Source organism: Artemia sp. Qi Xiang Cuo, chromosome 9 (assembly GCF_049724085.1).
Source record: "Artemia sp. Qi Xiang Cuo chromosome 9, ASM4972408v1, whole genome shotgun sequence".
Taxonomy (NCBI): Eukaryota; Metazoa; Arthropoda; class Branchiopoda; order Anostraca; family Artemiidae; genus Artemia; species Artemia sp. Qi Xiang Cuo.
Window position 1 is genome coordinate 30,291,179 of NC_142802.1, and position 19,980 is coordinate 30,311,158.

The window sequence follows — 19,980 nt, forward strand, 5'->3', positions numbered from 1 at the left end:
GGTAATCTTCGAAATTCCTGCGGCTTTGAAGCTATCCAAATTTAACTTCAGTTTTGATATTGGATCTGTGCGTATGCTTCTTGGCCAAAATAACACTTCATTGTTGCACCTCAAGCAGAAAACTTAGACATAGGTGGGTTGCGTCAAGACTGACGAACAAAACCCATAAAGTACTTAGTAATTTCGACTTCGGTATAAACAGATACAGACTTCGATAAAGATACAGACTTCGGCAGGTTCGAAAAGGACATTTGGGAGGTTGGCAGATAATTAGGGAGAACGACAAACAGGAAGAATATGGACGACATTGTAGCCAAGGGATAGTACCAGTCTGTTATAAGAGTGACCACCTTCCCCAATTCACAGAGTTATATCAGAAGATCTAACCTTCTAAATGAGGAAAGTTCCCTAGCCATTGTTCAGTGAACTAAGATTGACGGTTAGCTAGATTAACTAAAAAATGGACAATGTTAAGTGCCTTATCGAAAGCAATGCATCTAGGCTCTTGCAGGCTCCTCAGCTCTTTCCTTCCAGTAATATAAAAACAAAAAAAAATTTCTGATAGAAATTAACAGCAAAGTTGAAAGTTAAAACAAACAAAAACTATTTTTCCGTTGTTTATGCAACAAATATCTGCAAAACCAACTCCAATAAACTGACCCGTGATATTTCAGTATTTGCATAAGTCTGAAAAACTACTGCTTTGCTGAAGACAAAAAATCGACGCAAAAAAACAGGATTTTCTGTTAGGAGCAGAAAAGTCCTTAAGAAGCTTGTAGTATGATATCAATAACTGTTAGCGCACAATTTAAATTCTCCAAACATCTTAATGAAACTCAGTTGCATAAACTGTGAAGCAACAACTTTTGTGTGTTTTAAGTTTGAACTTTGCTTTTTCAATAATTTTTGTCCAGTTTGAAAATTCTTCAGCATACACGATAATCCATACATAAAGTCTTTGGCTAACATAGATAATGAAACTTAAGAAGTCAAAATGAGTTTTTGTTAAAACAGGGCATTAAATAAAGGTTTCACTTCCCACATCTCTGAAACTTTCCCACAAAAAAATGTGCAATTTTGCAACACATAGAGTCCAAGGGGTAAATTATTCTCGAAATCTTTCAGAAGTTTATTTACGAAATATTGTCCTATTTGAGATATATAGATTCTAGAAAACTGAATGACATTAAGAGAATTTAAGTCATGTAGCTAATATATTTTACACAAATTCTGTTGTTATTATTGCAATTTCTCTGCTGCAATGCGGTAAAGAATTTTGAACTTAAACTTAAAAAAAAAAAAAAGTAAACTTTTTTTGTTGTTTTTCTTTTCTTTTCTTCAGTTTAGCAAAATTCACCATTAAAAATTATATTATTATGTAGAATACAAAGTTAAAACTAGACAGTTCTCCGAATTCAGGGGGAGGGGGCAATGGCCTCTCCCTGCCCACCAAGTGCGGCCCTGTATGTTACCTCACAAATAGTGACCAATTCATGTATAGCTTGAAGGGGTGAAGGATGCAAACCCCCAATTAAAAAATTTGCTTAGTTACCCATTTCGATACCCCTACGATGTTCAACTTCCTTCCAAGAGTTGGAGAAAAAAAAGAAGAAAAAAACAGAAACACTGGAATTCAATCTCTTTTTTTAAATTCCTGAAAGTCTCTTTTCTTAATGATCTTTTACGGTTAGAATAAAGGTAAATAGCAGTTACCATCATTTGTGAATCCGCTTTGAATTGTTGCTGCCATATGCAAGATGGCGTTGTCAAGACAAATCTATACTAAGCACATATATGTAATAATTAGCAGCTCTTATTCTTACAGCGTTTTAGTATCCCAACTAGTGCTGGAGAAATAAAAAGAAAATAGACACATCAGCAATTAATGCTCTTTATCGAAATTTCCTAAAAATTTTTCGTTATTATCTTTTACGGTTAGGTAAACATAAATAACAGTTGTTATTCCTGACTCAAAATAGAAAGATTTTTTTTGTCGGCTGTTTTTAAGCATTTACTTACTAAGAGGGCTGGGAGCAAGGCCGTACCCCGGATTTTTTTCGGAGGGAGTTTTACTCAGAGATTTTTTTTTTGGGGGGGGGGGGTACACAAAAAAAACTTCAAAAACGCATCCAAAATTTGTTTATATCCATTTTTGTTACGTTTTTACGAGTTAAAAAAACATTTCGGGAGGTGTTCAAACCCCCCTACCCCTCCCCCCGCTGGGTACGGCCTTGGCTGGGAGAAAGAATAAGCAAGAGGGAGGACTTTAAACCTCCAGTGAAAGATTTTCGACAGTGGACACTATGATGGTCAAATTTATTATGCTTTCCAGCTTTTCAACTCGGGAAATGGCATCAGAAAGTACCATTTTGATGCCACACGGTACTTTAAAATGACGTTGTCAAGACAAATTTATATAAAGCACGTAGATATAACTAAGAGCTTTTAAATGAGCCATAAAACACTACTCTAGGATCTTGTGGTAGCCTGATAGCCCTGAGAAAAAACAGGGGAAATGTGGAAAAACATCTCTGCCACCCATGCAAAAAGAGCGATTTTTACTTGTTTTTCAAGTTTAACTTTTAAGATGAACCAGCATAATAGTTATTATTCTTGAATCATCTTTAACTAAAGAATCCTCTCCATTAAACAATTTTTCAAAGTGTGTGTTTAACTTTTTGTTACTATGGGCTCCTGTACAGATGGGTTGCTGCTTGTGTGGAAAGCATTCAAGCTGACTAAGACAATCCCCATTACCACAACAAAAGGGAGCAAACGTTTAGCAAGATGAGATTGATTAAAACCACCGCACGTTCAACTACAGCTGGTCAACATAAAATTAAAAAAAAAAATTTAGTTGAGAAATGTGAAATCCGATGTGTTGTGGGCAAACGAAAAATGGCGTGTTGAGGGCTAAATATTCAAGTTACAAAATTTCCCCACCGATTTCTTTTTACTCTTATCATGGTAGTAATAGATAAGCATTTAACAGTAGTACAGAGCTTCTGCGAACTCGGTTACTACAAAGAACTTTGGGTAAAACCTGGGAAAATTGCAGTAGAAAATGAAAAATTTTGATAAAATTATAATGCATCAGTACGTAAGATGTTTTTGTTTCTCGTCTTTGTAATTTGTTCGATTATGTGTAATGTGTTGTAATTTGTTTTTTGTGTGTGAGTTTTTTTTTTAGTGATACTCCGTCTTTTGTACCTTTTTTTGACGGGCAGTAAATAAATAAATAAATAATATATAACCCTATATATATATATATATATATATATATATATATATATATATATATATATATATATATATATATATATTTTCAAGCTACGAAAAGCCGAACAAAAGATTCAGCGACATCAGAAATCCTGGATTTGCTAGCTGAATGCGACCGGAACAACATCCGACTTCCAACTTTTGTCATCACTCATCCTTCCTAAGTCCCACAGGTTCCCGAGAGCAATTTCTCTATCCTGCTAGGAGAAATACGGGATCTGAAGAGCTCTATGTCCGTGGTCAAGCAGTATATGACTGGTGTTAAATTGACTGCCTCCCCAGACATTGGCGCTACAACAGCAGCAAACAACAAGCAACCAATTTGTACTGTAATCGTCGAAGACGCTCCATGTATGAACCCCCTGACTAGACTACAAACATTTGGTCAACTGCAGTCTGAAGATGGCATACAAGCGGTCAGGCAACTGAGAAATAATAAGCTTCAAGTCAAATTCAGTGACGTTGTAAAAGCCAAAGCTTTTTGTAGTGAGGCCCCTAGCGTCCTTTCCGCAAAATTGCCGAGTGGCAGCCAAAACAGCATAAAGTGCAAACTGAGGGAAGAAAAATCGTTTGGCATAATAAGAGGACTTTCCGTTGATGTGGATGCTAATGAACTGGAAAAGCATAATCCAGGCCTTGTAGAGGAAGCTCTCCGCTTCCGACAAAGCGAAACGGTCAGACTGACTTTCAAAAATAAACTGACCATGAACTTTGCCATGTCTAATGGAATCAAGCTTGGATACGACTTTTTCAGGGTAAAGAAGTACAAGGAGCCCCAAGAAGATGTTTCAGATGTCAAAGCTACGACCATCTCATTGAAAACTGCAAGAACAGTCGCAGATGCTCTAGATGTGCTGGACCTCACACTAGTAACAAAGACACGCCATGGAACGAAGACACCAAATGCGTTTCTTGCAAAGGATCTCATGTCTGCTTCAGCCTAATATGCCCTAAATTAAGAGAGATTCTGAAAAACAAGAGTAAACAATGAATAGGTCTCTTAAAGCTCTTAGTTTGAATACCAATGGTTGTCGCAATAAAGAAAAGGCCATAGACGATCTTCTCCAGATTTATGACGTAATGTTTATCCAGGAGCATATGCTTTCTGGACTGAATACAAACTTCCTAAACAGATCCCAGTCTCACGATGACTTCATACAACCCACAAGTCCGTAGATGTCTTCATACATCTACGGCAGGGCGTCCGTCCGGAGGCCTGGCAATATACGCTAGGAAGGAACTATTGGCTAAGCCGTCGATTAGAAGCAGTAATCTATTATGTGTCTCTGCTGAGGGAATCGAGTTCATCAATGTATACATGCCCACTAACTACAACAATGCTGTCTCTCTAACGAAATTCTCAAAAGCAGCAGATGCCCTTGGACGACATTTGGAGTCTCTTGAGCGTAGTGGGAGTAAGTGGCTAATAGCTGGGGACTTCAACTGCGGCCCTACCAAGTACCATATCCTGTCTGATATTTTTCTAAACTGCCTTCCAACCTCTTATAATATCTGGCCGAAGTCCCTGGATTTTACGTACACCCATACTAGTGGTCATACGTCAAATATTGACCATGTACTTTCGTCCACATCCATCCCTGGTCTCCCAGTTACAGTGTGTACTGATGATCCGATTAGTAGCCATGCCAGAATTTAATTCCACATGAATTCAGTACAGAGCACTAATAGCGTCTGTGCCAGAAGGTGGGTCTACAAGCAAAACTGGCATAAGTGTAATATTGCCCTATATATTGCCACTGTTGCTTCTGTCCTTAGTAGCATAAAATTTCTGTTTCATCTACTCTGTACTGGTCCTTCCAACATGGCGGCCTCTATTGAACTCAACACTTACTATCATCAAGTTACCCACGCTCTGAAAGCTGCCAAATCGAAAGCGGTTCCTACAAGAAGAGTCAAAATTGGGACAGAGAAACCGATGTGGTCCGAATCCATCGAACTCCAGACGGCTAAACGACGTGCTAAAATGTGGCTAAACATTTAGATTGCTTGCAGAAGACCGTTACGCGGGACTGTATTCGAGCTGAAACAGAGTACAAAACGCAAATACAAAGCTGAGATGAAAAAGTACCGTATTATCGGGCAACAGTTCACTGAGAACAAGAAATCATGGCGAAGTCTAATTAGACCGGACCACCGTGCACCTAATACTTGCCTGACGCTGCTTGACTTGCACTCTTACTATACTTCGGTATACAGGGACGAGAATCTTGCCATAAGCAACCAGTATGAAAAGGAAGTCACCAGTTGGCTTTCGCACTTCTCGGGACAGCGCTGTGTTGTTCCCATATCCCTGAAAAAGATCAAAATCGCGGTCAAAAAGGCACTTTCCAAAGGAAAAAATGGGACAGATGGCGACAGTCTCACAACAAAACATCTCAAGCACTTACCTGAAAGTTTCTATTCCCACCTTCAGCTTATCTTCCAGATGTGCATCACCAGGGGTTTTGTACCAAACAGTTTCCTGAAAGGAGTCATCACTTCTATCGCCAAGAAAGGAAAAGATCCCAATGACTGTAATTCTTACAGACCCATAACAGTCTCTTGCATCCTGAGCAAAGTGTTGGAGTGTGTGATCTTCTCCGAGCTAGATACTGGAAATTTCGGTGATAATCAACTTGAATTCAAGAAAGGTCTCGGTTGTCTAGAGGCTCATTACCTTCTTGCTAACGTTCTTGTTGACTCAGAGAGAAACAATTCGTCTCTCTATATGTGTACTATAGATATTTCAAAAGCGTTCGACAGCGTCAATCACATGCAAGCAATGAATGCTCTACTGCTGAGGGGTGTAAGTGCAATCATAGTGAAAACATTGAAATTCTGGTGCGAAAATTCTAATGTTTCTGCCAAATGGAAAGATAGAATATCAGATACCGTCGAAATCAAAAGAAACGCGAGGCAAGGGAACGTTTTTAATTCTCTCATTTTGAACAATCTGATTTCCAAGACTCTGGACCGTATCTCGCCCTCCCTTCTACTTCACGGTACCGACCTGTCTTACCTTGCATACGCTGACGACGTCCTTCTACTCAGTAGATCGAAAGCTGACTTACAAGATAACCTGAGTCGACTCCACAGTGACTTTCTTTCTATTGGACTCTCTGTCAATATATGGCAGTGTGAGTTTTTAACGTTCAACACACCTAAAAGTAAATCTGTGACCCTCGGCAATCATTCAGTCCTTTCAGTGTTTGAGCTACGATATCTGGGTATCAAGATTGCAGAAACTATCAGTAAAACCAGGCAATCCATTGTCAATCAAACAACCTCCGCCATTAAACGTGCTTACGGATCTGTAGTGCCAAATCGCGGACGCTACTCCAGGAAATCTCTAGCCTCAATTTATCGTTCAGTTTGCCAGCCACATGTAATCTACCTTGCCGGTGCATCCCATGTGCTGACAGTGACAGACTGTGAAAAAATCCGAAAGTGCTACTCTAAGTATGCAAAATTTTTACTGTATATATCCAAGCGATACCGGAATTCTCGACTGGAAAAATATGGACTTACGGAGCCATCCAAGCAATGGTCGACCATTCGGGAAAATTCAGTGTTCAAAGTCAGATTGATGAGACGTCGTTTTTCACCTGCATTTTTTTGAGTTTTGTATCTTTATTTTTATTTTTTTGAAGTTGGTTTCCTTTTTCTTTTTTGTTGTGCTCCACTATAATCTTTTTGTAGATGGTGGGTAATTAAATTATTATTACTATTATTATATATATATATATATATATATATATATATATATATATATATATATATATATATATATATATATATATATATATATATATATATATATATATATATATATATATATATATATATATATATATATATATATATATATATATATATATATATATATATATATATATATATATATATATATATATATATATATATATATATATATATATATATGCAAAGAAGATTGAATACTCCTGTATAGTATATCCTGTGATCTTTTAGTCGTAGGATTAGCAAAATAGTATTGTAGTTAAAGGAGCTTCTTAATGATTATTTGAACTTACTTCTAGACAATCTCAAAAAATCTAGTATCTAATACTCAACTGACTTTTCAATTTGTCCAAATTTTGATTCAACAATTGAATTTTGCATTTACTTACAAAAAGAGTCTAGCCAAGAGTTTTAATCCATTAACACAAAGTCGTTAAAACAAACTTGCCACAGCACTAATCCAAATTAGGATGACAAAATGCAAACCCTTCTTCTCTGTTCCATTCCGTCTATAGCTCCTATTTTGGCAACCAGTCAAGAAATCTTCAAAGTATTTAATATTTTTTTTTTTAAAGTTTCACCTTACCTTAATGTGAGACATTCTGCATTCCTCCCCCTCCCCCTTCTTAAAGGCTATTTAGCTAAACACTTCTAGGGGTAGAAGCTTTGTACATCCAATGGAAGACCTGATCCATCTAAGCAACTGTTTCATAATACACACACTGAGTGCAATCAAACAATTTCTTTTGCAAAGATTGAGTATCACACCACTAAGTTTGAGGTTTAGAGGCTTACCATAAACCGGTTCCAAATTGAGCCATTTCATAGCACGTTGAATATCCTCTGTTAGGAGTGCCTTTCTTTTGCCATGTTGCATGAAGCTTGATGCTAACTAAAAATAATAGAAATGTAACCCCAAAAAAGAAAACATAATAATTAGAACTGTATAACTGTAAGTCAACTGAGCATAGGTTTTACTTAGGAATTAAGAAAGCTGAAGGCCAAGTAGTGTTGTAAAATGAAAATAAAATAAAAACCCAGAAAGTAAGATTAGTAAAATAAGGTAGAATTGGGTAAGATAAGGCACTCACTAGGAAATATAGTGTAAAATTGGTGTGTGTCTTAGAGTTACCTGTAGCTACAAGACAAGCTGAACATTTTAATTTTTTTAGTCCAACATTTTTCAGCCTTAAATGAAAATTTTCAATGATTTTGATTTTTTGGGGGGCTTAAAAGAGTTAATGTCCCCCCTCTAGAGTATCATTGATTTAATTAACAGTATGGCTTATCCCTTTGGTAGTCTTGTGCCTAGGGTAATATCTCAGTGATTTGACAGTGCCTAATTTTGTACAACTATTTTGTAAAAAAAAACTCCATAACTTCACTCTTAGTTTCCAGTTCTTGTTTTGTCACAGTTCATTCAATTCATGGGTAAACGTATTGAAACACGAGAAACACATTGGCAGATTGTACAAGAAATATATAATCTGGGATATATATTTGCACATTAGGGGGAGGGATAAAGTATAGCAGATAAAATGTGTTAGCTACAATTATTCTACCTATTATGAAGTAAGAACCGTTTTCTTAACATGTTTCCTTCTCAATTTTCCCTAATCTACACCTATACCCAAATTTTTACTAACAGATCTTACATATTATAGCTGTAAAGGGAAATAAAATTCTTACAGCCTTAACTCTATAAAAATAAGGCTGTAAACTGCACATAGAATTTTATTTCAGTTAACATTTTAAAATTATAGTTACATATACTTTAATACACTTTGTAATGATCTTAGTAGCATTTGGGAAAGCTATTCCAATCCATGGGAAAATGGGACACGAGAGCAGTGGGAGAATAAGATAGCTGATAATGAAACCAAGCTTCAATCCTCTCAATTATACATCTTAGTCTAGCAAAAATATCAGGCTGAGAAATGCCACAGGTAAGATGGGTGTTGACATCAGCAAATTCAACACGCCCCCTCTCCCTACCAGAATTAATAGCTGGCAGGGCTGAATTAGACAAATACTTTGAATCAACAATGGCTAACATAGCCTTTCTCTCAGCATAGATAAATGTGAATATCTTTTTTTTTTTACAAATGCCTAGTTCTCTCCCTATTTGCAATGATTTTACTATCCGTCTTGTTGATTCTCTCTGCGGGTTTGGTATTTTTATTACTAAGAGTCTCTCAAGTCTGAACCAGAACACAGTCTCAGGCATTAATTAAAAAAAGCAGTTAGGATACGGTACTAGGATTGTTGCTAATAGAGGAAATTATAGAAGATTTGTATTGGCCAAGCTCTACTCAATTTTCTTTGGATATTCCATCCTTTTTGCTTCTGGAATTTTCTCCTTCTTAAGAAAAAACAATTAATAAAAATTGAGATTCATTATGTTCAATTTTCGAAATTCTTGTCGTTTTTTTTTACCCTGGACAGAATCTTATTAGAGTGTTTCCTGTTACGGATATTACAATTAAACTTGAATTACTGCACAAAAAGCCTGCAAACACAGCGTGTGTCCATATTTCTCCACATCACTGCTTAAAAGTTTCTGTCAGTTGTAAGCTATTTTGTTTTTCTTTTATGTTTTTTTCTCCTTTAATATATGTTTGCTTCCCCTTTTTTATGTGTTACTCTGAAAGTGTTTTCAATTTTAATTTGCATTTGCAGCTGTTTTTGCATGTTATTCCATGTTTTATACTTTTCTATAGTGTGGGTGAGATACAAATAATAATGATACAAAAAATGTTGAATATGTTAAACACACTGATAATCTATAGTACAGCCTAATCTTAGACACTTTTCTAAGCTCCAGGCTAATCTTGGAAAATGCTGTTTAATCCCAACTAGCTTAGTCCTAGCTATTAACCAATCTCAACTAGGGCCAATCTATATACATTGTGTCTAATATTAGGAGCCTTTTGTCCATGTTTAGGAAAGATGCATTTTTATAAAATGCATCTGCCCCCCCGCCCCCTTATCAGCACCCATGATTTCACAATTTTATAAAGTAGTTTCCTCAATTTTATAGTTTTTTTTTATGGAGAGTGGGGAGGGACTGCCCCCCCCCGCCCCTTTATCAGCACCCGCTATTTAAATTTTACATTTTTAAAGAGAAAGTCAAGTGAATAAAGTATATATGGATATTCAGGGGTCGGCCGCGACAAGGTACGCGAAAAAAATGACTTTAGTTACTTGAGAACACCAAAAAAGTGACAAAAAGTGACTACTCAGAAGCCACCAGAGCATAGGCAGATGGATTACAAGGATCCCAATTACTACCGTAAAATCATCACTGGTCTATGAAAGCCCAAGAAGTTATGGACAGAAAGGCTGAAATGCTTATTTTTTTCTTAAACTGATTTTATTTACTTATACAAAACGAAAACTTCGATAAATGTACGACTTCGATCATGGTACTAGGAACGAAAATTGAACTTCGGTAAACAAAAAACTTCAGTTGTTGAAAAAAAAATCATCCGCCACAACTAGGTATAAGCAATCACTGGATATTATGTTATCACTTCTTTGATTTTTTTGAAAAGCAATCAATTAGTTCGGATTTCATCTTCAGAACAAGTACTTCAACCGATTCAGCATCATCTGCCCTTTCCTTTCTTCAGAACGAGCTTTTAATGCTGCTTCCACCATACTTTGAGCAAGACCAGTGTTCAGGAAGTCCTTCTCTTCCACAGCTGTCTTCAATTGTTCCCCTGCCTCTCTCAGAAGGGTATCACCTATTTCCTTCTTCTGCTTAACCATCTCTTTTTTTGTACAATGTCTGACTGTAGGTCCTCTATTTTATGCTTCTTCCATGCTATTTCCTGGATTTCTTGTTCAGCATCTTTCTCCTCAGCTTCAAGCTTCTCTCTCTCTCTGATTCTTCCTGCCTTTGCTCAATGAGATATAGTTCATAGCTGACTCTAGCTGATCTAGCCAGACAAAGCAGCTTCTTTGTGATCAGCACACGCTCTGGTCAGTTCTCATAGTCACAGAGCACATGCGCAAAAAAAGCCTTAGCATTCAGTGTCCGCTCTTCTGTACACGCTTGATGGCTAGTCATCAGCAGAGCTGACTGAGAAAATCATCCCTCTACATCAGCACTTGCATGACAGAGTGACAGAGCTGCCTGGATGATCCGACCTATGGCCTGATATTAGGTTTCACCAGATGGTGTCTTCAGTTCCAGGATCTGTTGCCAATAGCTGTTGATTCGAGTACTCTCCATGGGTGGCGGCACAGGATCTGACTGTAATAAAAACCATTCTCCCTGGACTTGCTCAATGTCCATTTCAAATGGAGGTTCTCTTGCGCTTCAGAAAAAAACTCCTTGTTCACAGGGCATTTTGTCAGCAGGTACTGCACAGCAGCTTTGATATGCTTCCTGATCCTCAGGGAAAAAAAAATTTCCTGTCTTTCAGAATAACTTTCAAAGAATCCAGGGCAGCAAGGACCCTTTCATTACACAAGGGTTGCTGTAGGTAAACATCTGCAGTACTATCTAAGCCTTCAAAACCACCAAGGATCCAAAAATTGGCATCATCAGCCAGCACTATCTGCCCCAAAAGAACTATGCATAACCGTCTCAGCTCAAAGTGTACCACATGAATTAACGGCTCCAGTCGTTAAAATAGACCAGTAAAAGCAGTGAAAGTTGCTGCAGAGCTCACAATGAACTCAATTTCGGCTTTCATTGTTTGCTTTTTTAGCCAACTTTCAATTTTCAAATATTTTGCATTTGACATCAGGTACTTCGGACTATTTTTCTTTGGCACGAATTCTAGGAAATATTCTATCAACACAGGCCACTGTTTGATCAAGCAGCTTGCTGCATCCCCTATGGTGAGCCATCTTGTGGGGACGTGCTTCACAAACTTATGCTGAGGAACTTTAACTTTCCATTGGCATTGGCTGAAATTGTCAGAACGAGCTTGCCATCCACTGAAAAAGTGGTAAACAGCAACGATCATATCAGAGCACTCCTCCCCAAGTTCTTGCAGCCCTTCCAGGAATGCATTATGCATTGCATGAATGTTGCAGGTTCCAATATTCAATAGGCCTTTTGAACACCTTTTCTCTTTTTTTCTGAGTCTACAAATGACCACACTTTCTTATTGACAGCTGGGCCATCACTTGCAAGCATCAGCAATCTCTCAAATGAAAGTCCTTCATCTTCAATACTCTGCAAGATTTTCTTACTCAGATCTTCACTGGTTGCGTGTTCCATATAATATGTCCAAAGATGCCAAATAACCACTTGTTTCTGCTCTTTTGACCAGCATCAAACTCTTATTTGAAGCTCCTTTACCCCACCGTTGTTTGTTGTTTCATCCTATTCCAGCATAAAGTCAGATTTCTGGATGTCTTTGACTAGAATTTCCTGAAACTACAGATACAACCATCAACAAGCATGTCATTTTTTTTAGCATTTAATGAGAAGCCTTCTGGTACAGCATCAGGGAACATTGTTTGGAACACCTTGGCAATATGATCACACAAAGCTGCAGCAAAAGAACTAGCAATAGTCTTTAAAACACAAACTATCTCCACCCTTGATGCTGCATCTTGCTTGCAGAGCATCCGCATTTTAATCATTACAGACCAATTTCAAATACATCAATCTTTTCCCATATAATGGAGAAAATTGTGGTGAGCAGAATCCATGCACATTTTGAGGAAAATAATTTATGACATTCTGCTCAGCATGGTTTCCATAAACGACAATTTGTAACATGCAACTTCTTGAGGTGATTCATGATTTTCAATTGATGGCAGATAATGATATTTTGTTTGATTGTATTTATATTGACTTTTCCAAAGCATTTGACAAAATTTCCATCCCTCTTCTGATAAACAAATGTCAACTATATGGTATTGGCCCACAAACTGAAGTATAGATAATGGATTATCTTACAACTATAACCCAAGAGGTTGAAGTAGGGGATGCTCTGTCATCACCTATGTCTATCATAAGTGGAGTTCCACAACGCAGTTGTCTTGGGCCAGTATTCTTCTGCCCTTTTATCAATGATTTGCCAGGTTTTGTTAGGAATTTGACCCTAAAAATGTTTGCAGATGATGTGAAAGTCTACAGGTCAGTCATGAGTGAACATGAGATTTCTTTACTTCAAGAGGATTTGGTTGCCCTGGGCTGCTGGTGTACTGCAAACTCTATGTTCATTAATGAGTCCAAGTGCAATGTTGTGCACTATTTGTGTAGACTCCCTCAACGTTACCATTACTTTGTTGATGATAAAAATCAATTTCAAGTGTGGAATATGTTTGAGACCTTGGGTTTGCTTTGATTCAAGTCTCAAATTTGACGAACATGTATTGGATATCACCCATAAGGCAAATTACCAATTACTATGTCTAAAGCATACATTTTCTAAGTTTAATCTTTGTTCATTGATTTCTCTTTATGTATCCACTGTATGTCCAATACTTGAATATTGCTCATCAGTATGGTATCCCCTTAATAAGAGAGATAGAGAGAGGGTTGAGAGAGTGCAACTTAGGGCCACCAAACTTGTACCTTACCTGAGACATCCACCTTACCACCAGAGAATGCAGAGACTACAGTTGCCTAGTCTTCAGTTCCATCGTGATAGAGCTGACCTAATAAATACATTCCACATTGTTAGGAATATTGATAATACCACTCCAACTCACTTTTTCACTTTCACAGAATACAGTAGTACCCGTCAACACCAACACAAAATTTACCCACCATGTTCACAGAAAAGATTGGGTCAAGACTCTTTGTCTAGCCGAGTGTGGAAGAATTAGAATTCACTACCATTGGAAATAGTAGCAAGTACCATGGTCCAGTCTTTCAAAAGTAGTTTAGCCTCTACAGATTTCTATACTAGGTCTTATCACAATCTATTTTGAGAAAATTTTTACTTTTATATTAGCTGATTTGTGACCAGTATGTTTTTCAGTTATTTTGTAGGCTTACTTTTTGGTATGTTTCAATTATTATTAGATATGTTTCAGTAAGTTTGGCATGCAACTGTATGTTTCAGTTATTATGTTTTCGGTGTGTATGTTTACTGTATGTTTATGTTAAGTTGTCAACATTGTCATAGACTTTTTTTATAATTGTTTAGTGTAACAAGCTTGTTAAAGCTTACCATATTTTGGTACTAATAAATAAATAAATAATAAATAAAAATGATAAAAAAAGGAGAAAAAAACATAAAAGAAGGAAGAAAGAGAAAATACAAACAAAACAACTTACAACTGAAAGAATCTAATTAAGTGGTAATGAGGAGAAATATGGACACAAGCTGTGTTTGGGAGCTGTTTGTGTAGTAGTTTATATTTAACTATAACACATAACAAGAAATTCTGTAATAAAAGCTCATTTTTTGTCCATGGCAAAAGAAACACTAAGAATTTACAAAATCTAACTATTTAATTTGGATTCTTTTTTTTTAAGAAGGAGAAAAATTCCAGAAGCAAAAAGGATTGAATTTTCACAGAAAATTGAGTAGCTTGACCAATAAACATCTTTTTATACTTTTCTCTATTAACAACAATCTTAGCACATCCTAAATGGATTTTCTTATTAATGTCTGAGACTGTGTACTGTTGTAGGCTTGGGAGACTCTTAGTAATAACAATATCAAGTCAGCAGAGAGAATCAACAAAAGGGACAGCAAAACCATTTCAAAGAAGGGGAGAATTAGAGATTGTATTAAAAGAGAGAAATTCACATTTATTTATGTTGAGAGAAAGGCTATGTTAACAATTGCTTATGACTAAAATATTTAAGCTAATGACATTTCTATGAAATAAAGTCAGACAAATTCAACAGGGAAACAATCTAATTCCTAGGTGGTATAATAGAGGTTTAGCTTTCAAAGCAATGATTAGCTGTCTGACTACTAGGTATCTTACTCTAGTTTTAACAATTTTATAGCCTAGTGTTTCTTTTATAGCCTAGCTACTAGATATTTACTCTATTTCCTATTTCATTTCTGCCCTATAAGCGCCCTTAACCAATGATCTTAAGTAGACAATGAGGTAGATTTTCCAATTAACTCATAAGATAGCTAAGAAATCAACATACCTTTAGAATGAGTTTTATTCAAGCATATGCACTGAATTGTCTGTTAGTCACTCTTTCTTCCAACTGATTTAAACAGTTTGTCAAAATGATGAAAAATGTATTGCATATATACAATTCAGAGTGTATATTTGTAGGCTACATTAGGGACTTGGGGGTGAAGTTAATTTCTGACACAAATGAATGTTATATTCCAATTCAGGATAAGATACTGATTCTAAAGGTATATTTATTTCTTGGCTATCTCATTATTTTGTTAATAAGAAAATTTATCAACAATGAATTACAGGGTAAAAAAACAGTAACCAATTAAGATTATGCCAAATTCAAACCTTCACATCTTGTTACCAAATAGGAATTGAAAAGAACTGTATATATCAATGAATAACTAAAAACCTAAGCTATGCATCCACATGGTTATTATTAAAATTATTTAAGAAAAAATACTTGAAATTATTAGTTTACTGACTTACCTAGAAGAACCTCTTTTCACCAATACCAATTGTTCTATTTTGATGTATACCTCCTTTCAGTGTTTAAGTTGTATTTGCATATTAGCATAATGCTGATTATCTTCTGATTCTAAAAATACAACTTGTATTGCTTGATATTTATTCTGTAAGTCATAAATATTATATATCTTTTTTTTTCTTTTCAGTTGCTTGTCAAAACAGACCACATTTTGAATGGTAAATTTCTAGGTTGCACTATAATTTAGCTAGAATGAAAGTGATAACATCATTTGATCCCTTTTTTATGCTCTTTCATAATTCAATCATCACTTCTGTTGCAAATTGCATCTTCAGCCCTTAAAGGGGTCCCAAAGGTATTTCATTTTTCTAACCACACAAAGAAGTTATCAACACTAGTTAAGTTATTGAAAGTGGTTAAAGACGTATCTCTAGTTTATAAATAAGTTGTTCAAGAATAATATATTCAAAAATACTTATTGATAACAATTCAAATTTCATTTGTTAGGCAACTCAAATATAAACTGTTTTCTTACCATTTCAAGTTTTTCAAATTATATCAACAAAAATGATGCTGAATTTTGTGATTCAAAACTTTGATGTTGACCACTCAGGGTATATTCCAAATCAGGGTATATATTTCCACATTATGTAAAGTTCATGGTAAATTTTCAGTGGGACATTTAATTTAGCTAGCATGGAAGTGAAAACATAATTTAATGCTTTTTTATGCTCTTTTATAATTCATATAAAATACCTCTGGAGCCCCCTTAAGGGCTAAGATGCAATTTGCAACAAAAGTGGTTATTGAATCATGAAAGAGCATAAAAAAGCATCAAATGATGTTTTCACTTTCATCCTAGCTAAATTATAGTGCCACCTAGAAATTTACCTTTTGAATTTTATGATGACAAAATTATTGGTGAAAATTTCACCAAAAAGGCAGATAAAAGGTGAGAATCTTATTACTACACTCACATTGTGTCATGCCATAGTAAAATAGGAGCAGCCTATAAAGTCTAAGAAAAGCTATCAAAGAAAAGTGGTCTTTCCCAACAAGAGGTCTTTTATGGTAAAATTCTACTTTAGCTACTTTTGGCTATCTTGGAAAGGGGTTGGGTGCAGAAAATGAAACTTTCAGGGATGGGTCTACAGGCAAAATTATATTCTGGGAAGGTAATTTGAAGTACCTACCGCAATGTCAAATTTTCAATAGGTATAGACCCATCATGTAGGCAAATTTCAGCACCCTCCAGAGGGAGAAGGAGTGGAGGTAGGTACTTTGGTAAATTTTTACCAAATCATATTATTGACTTACAAATAAAGTGAATATACCACACAATGCCTTTTTTATGCTCTTTCTAAATATAATAATCATTTTTGTTGGAAATGGATTTTACCCCCACCCCTATACATACCAATTCAGGGTATATATTTGCACTTTAGGGGGGGTGTTGGCAAATGTTATTTGTGATGTAAATGGGAGGTAAGTTTAAACTTTACCCCTACCCTCCTAATGTGCAAATATATACCCTGAATTGGTATATAGAAGTGGGGGTAAAATTCATTTCTGACAAAAATGATTATTATTTTTGGAAAGAGCATAAAAAGGCATTGAGTAGTATATTCACTTTATGGTAAATATTTACCAAATCATATTATTGAGCTACAACTAAAGTGAATATACCACTCAATGCCTTTTTTTATGCTCTTTACAAATATAATAATCATTTTTGTAGGAAATGAATTTTAGCCCCCACCCCTATATATACCAATTCAGGGTATATAGCCTATTTGCACATTAGGGGGGGGGGGTGAGGAGAAAGTTTAAACTTACCTCTCATTTACATAAGAAATAAAATTAAACCCCCCCCCCAAGGTGCAAATATATACCCTGAACTGGTATATATAGGGGTGGGGGCTAAAATTCATTCATGACAAAAATGATTATTATATTTGTAAAGAGCATAAAAAAGGGCATTGAGTGGTATTATTCACTTTAGTCATAACTCAATAATATGATTTGGTAAATATTTACCCACTTTATTTGTAAGTCAATAATATGATTGGGTAAAAATTTACCAGTACTTCAAAATACCTTCCTGGGACATACTTTAGCCTGTAGAACCATCCTTGAAAGTTTCATTTTCCTAACCTAGGCCTAACCCCTTTCAAAGATGGCCAAAAGTAGCTGAAGTAGAATTTTAGGTAAATATAGGCCTATACCAAGTCATATTATTGAGTTAGGAATAAAGTGAATACACCATTCAATGCCTTTTTTTATGCTGATTACAAATATAATAACCATTGCTATTGGATATGAATTTTAGCCCCCCCCTATATATTCCAATTCAGGGTAGGCTATATATTTCTACATTAGGGGGGGGTAAAGTTTAAACTTACCTCTCATTTACATCAGAAACAAAATTTGCCCCTATCCCCCCTAATGTAGAAATATATACCCTGAATTGGCATATAAAGGGGGGCTGAAATTCATTTCCAAGAGAAATGATTATTATATTCATAATCAGCATAAAAAAAGGCATCAAATGGTGTATTCACTTTATTCCTAACTCAATAATATGATTTGGTAGGCCTATATATTTACTGAATTTTACTGTCTTTTACCCTAGAAAATCCCTTGACATATTAGGGCTGATCTTTTACCTAGCCTAACACATATAGCTTTGTTTGATGTGTTTTGAGTCATCCCAAACATGCTAATAGGTCCTGGGACTTACTTTTAATGCAATTGGTAAAATTGTTTGTTCTTTTTCTGTTAGTATTATATCGAGCTTTAACTGTTGAGTTTTTTTTAAACTCATTTGATAATTAAAAAGAAATAGCCTAGCCTAACAGCCTATATTTGAAGCCCAACACAAAAATGAAGCATATTTACGTCTAATATCTGTTTTACTCGAAAAGTCGCATCTTCACCAAGATTTTTTTGAATTTCTGAATCTGAAATATCATACTGTTCCCACACATTATCTAAATCTAAGATAGAACAAGCAGGCATTGCTTCGTTCTACAGCATTATTAACGGTTTAAAGTTTTTGCCAAGATTATTTAAGTCTTCTGCAGTTTAACATGTTTTCACTGGACAATCCAGATTGTTACCTGCTATTCACACAGAGCATAGATCTGCGGAAAACCGCTTTGGCCGCGTCTACATTCGGCATTTTCTGGAAAACTGAAAGGCAGGTAGCAGTCTACATTGGTAAGAATCGTAACAAATTCAAAAGATTGAAATGCAGCCGTGTGACATGCTTATGATGGCGTTGGCCATAAATCAAACTTCAAGTGATTCATTTTTGCTAGTATGTTCTGCTCTATCTCTTTGGTTGAAGCTAAACAGGAAAAAAAAGTCAAAACTGGAAGCATGTTTTGCAAATGAACTCTTAAAACTGCAAGAAAAGATGCAGAAGAGCCTCTATACTAGATCTGCTTGGAAGCTTTCCCAGTCTCATGACTGGTGGAATAATGTTCTCCAAGGAAAAATTGAATCCGAGTTTTACAAAAAAATTTTAAAATGGATAGAGAGACCTTTTATTCGGTATTGTCAAAAGTTGAACAGAAAATACTAACCCAGGACACTCAATTGAGAACAGCAATTCCCACCGACAAAAAAGTTGCAGTTGCACTGTCTGTGCTAGCCACAAAAGCAGATTATAAAACTATTGGGTCACTCTTTGGCATAGGTCGAGCCACAGTTGACCATTGCTTCCATTTATTCATATGTTCTGCCAAAGAACTGCTTGTTCTAGAGCTGATTAAATGGTCTACTACAACAACTGAATTTGTTAAGTTAGAATCTGAATTTAACGAGCTTTGGGGATTTCCGTTAACTGTTGGTGCCATTGATGGCTGCCACATCCCTATTCATCCTCCAGCAAAGTTTGCTACATACTACTATAATTACAAAGGCTGGTATAGTGTAAGTGTTTTGGTTGTTTCTGATGCCAAATATAATTGTTTGTATGCTAAGGCTTTATCCCCGGTAGGTGCAGTGATGCTGGAGCTTTCAAAAGGACAAATCTTCATGAAAAAGCAGCCCAAAACAGACTTTTTCCCAGCCTATCTCGAAAAATTGATGGTGTAAATATACCGCTGCACTTTTTGGGTGATGGTGCATTTCGACTTTTGAGTCCTGGATGTTGAAGCCATATAACCATTCGAGCACTGATCCAAAGCAAGTCTATTTTAACAAGAGGTCTGCTGTTAATAATTTTTTGTCCTCAACTCTACATAAAGTAGCATTGGTAGCATTTAACATTTCATGTTATTCCAAAAAACAGTTAGTTTTATCCTTACTATATCACAATTCAAAAATTCTGTGCACAGTATGTAAACAGTATTTCTACAAACAGTAATTTTATGTAAACAGTA

At 35.8% G+C, this 19,980-nt stretch overlaps 1 protein-coding gene across 1 annotated transcript in view; it reads right to left on the reverse strand.

The window, feature by feature from the left end:
- Positions 1 to 18,668, reverse strand: part of LOC148948550 (uncharacterized) — a 55,051-nt gene extending 36,383 nt beyond the window's left edge. The window contains exons 1-2 of the mRNA XM_089094964.1: positions 18,491 to 18,668; positions 7,834 to 7,930 (exon numbers count right to left, since the gene is read on the reverse strand). Of these exons, the coding sequence (XP_088951090.1) occupies positions 7,834 to 7,930; positions 18,491 to 18,610 (217 nt within the window). The 5' untranslated portion in view covers positions 18,611 to 18,668. The remainder of the gene's footprint in view (positions 1 to 7,833; positions 7,931 to 18,490) is intronic.
- Between the last annotated feature and the right edge of the window lie 1,312 nt (positions 18,669 to 19,980).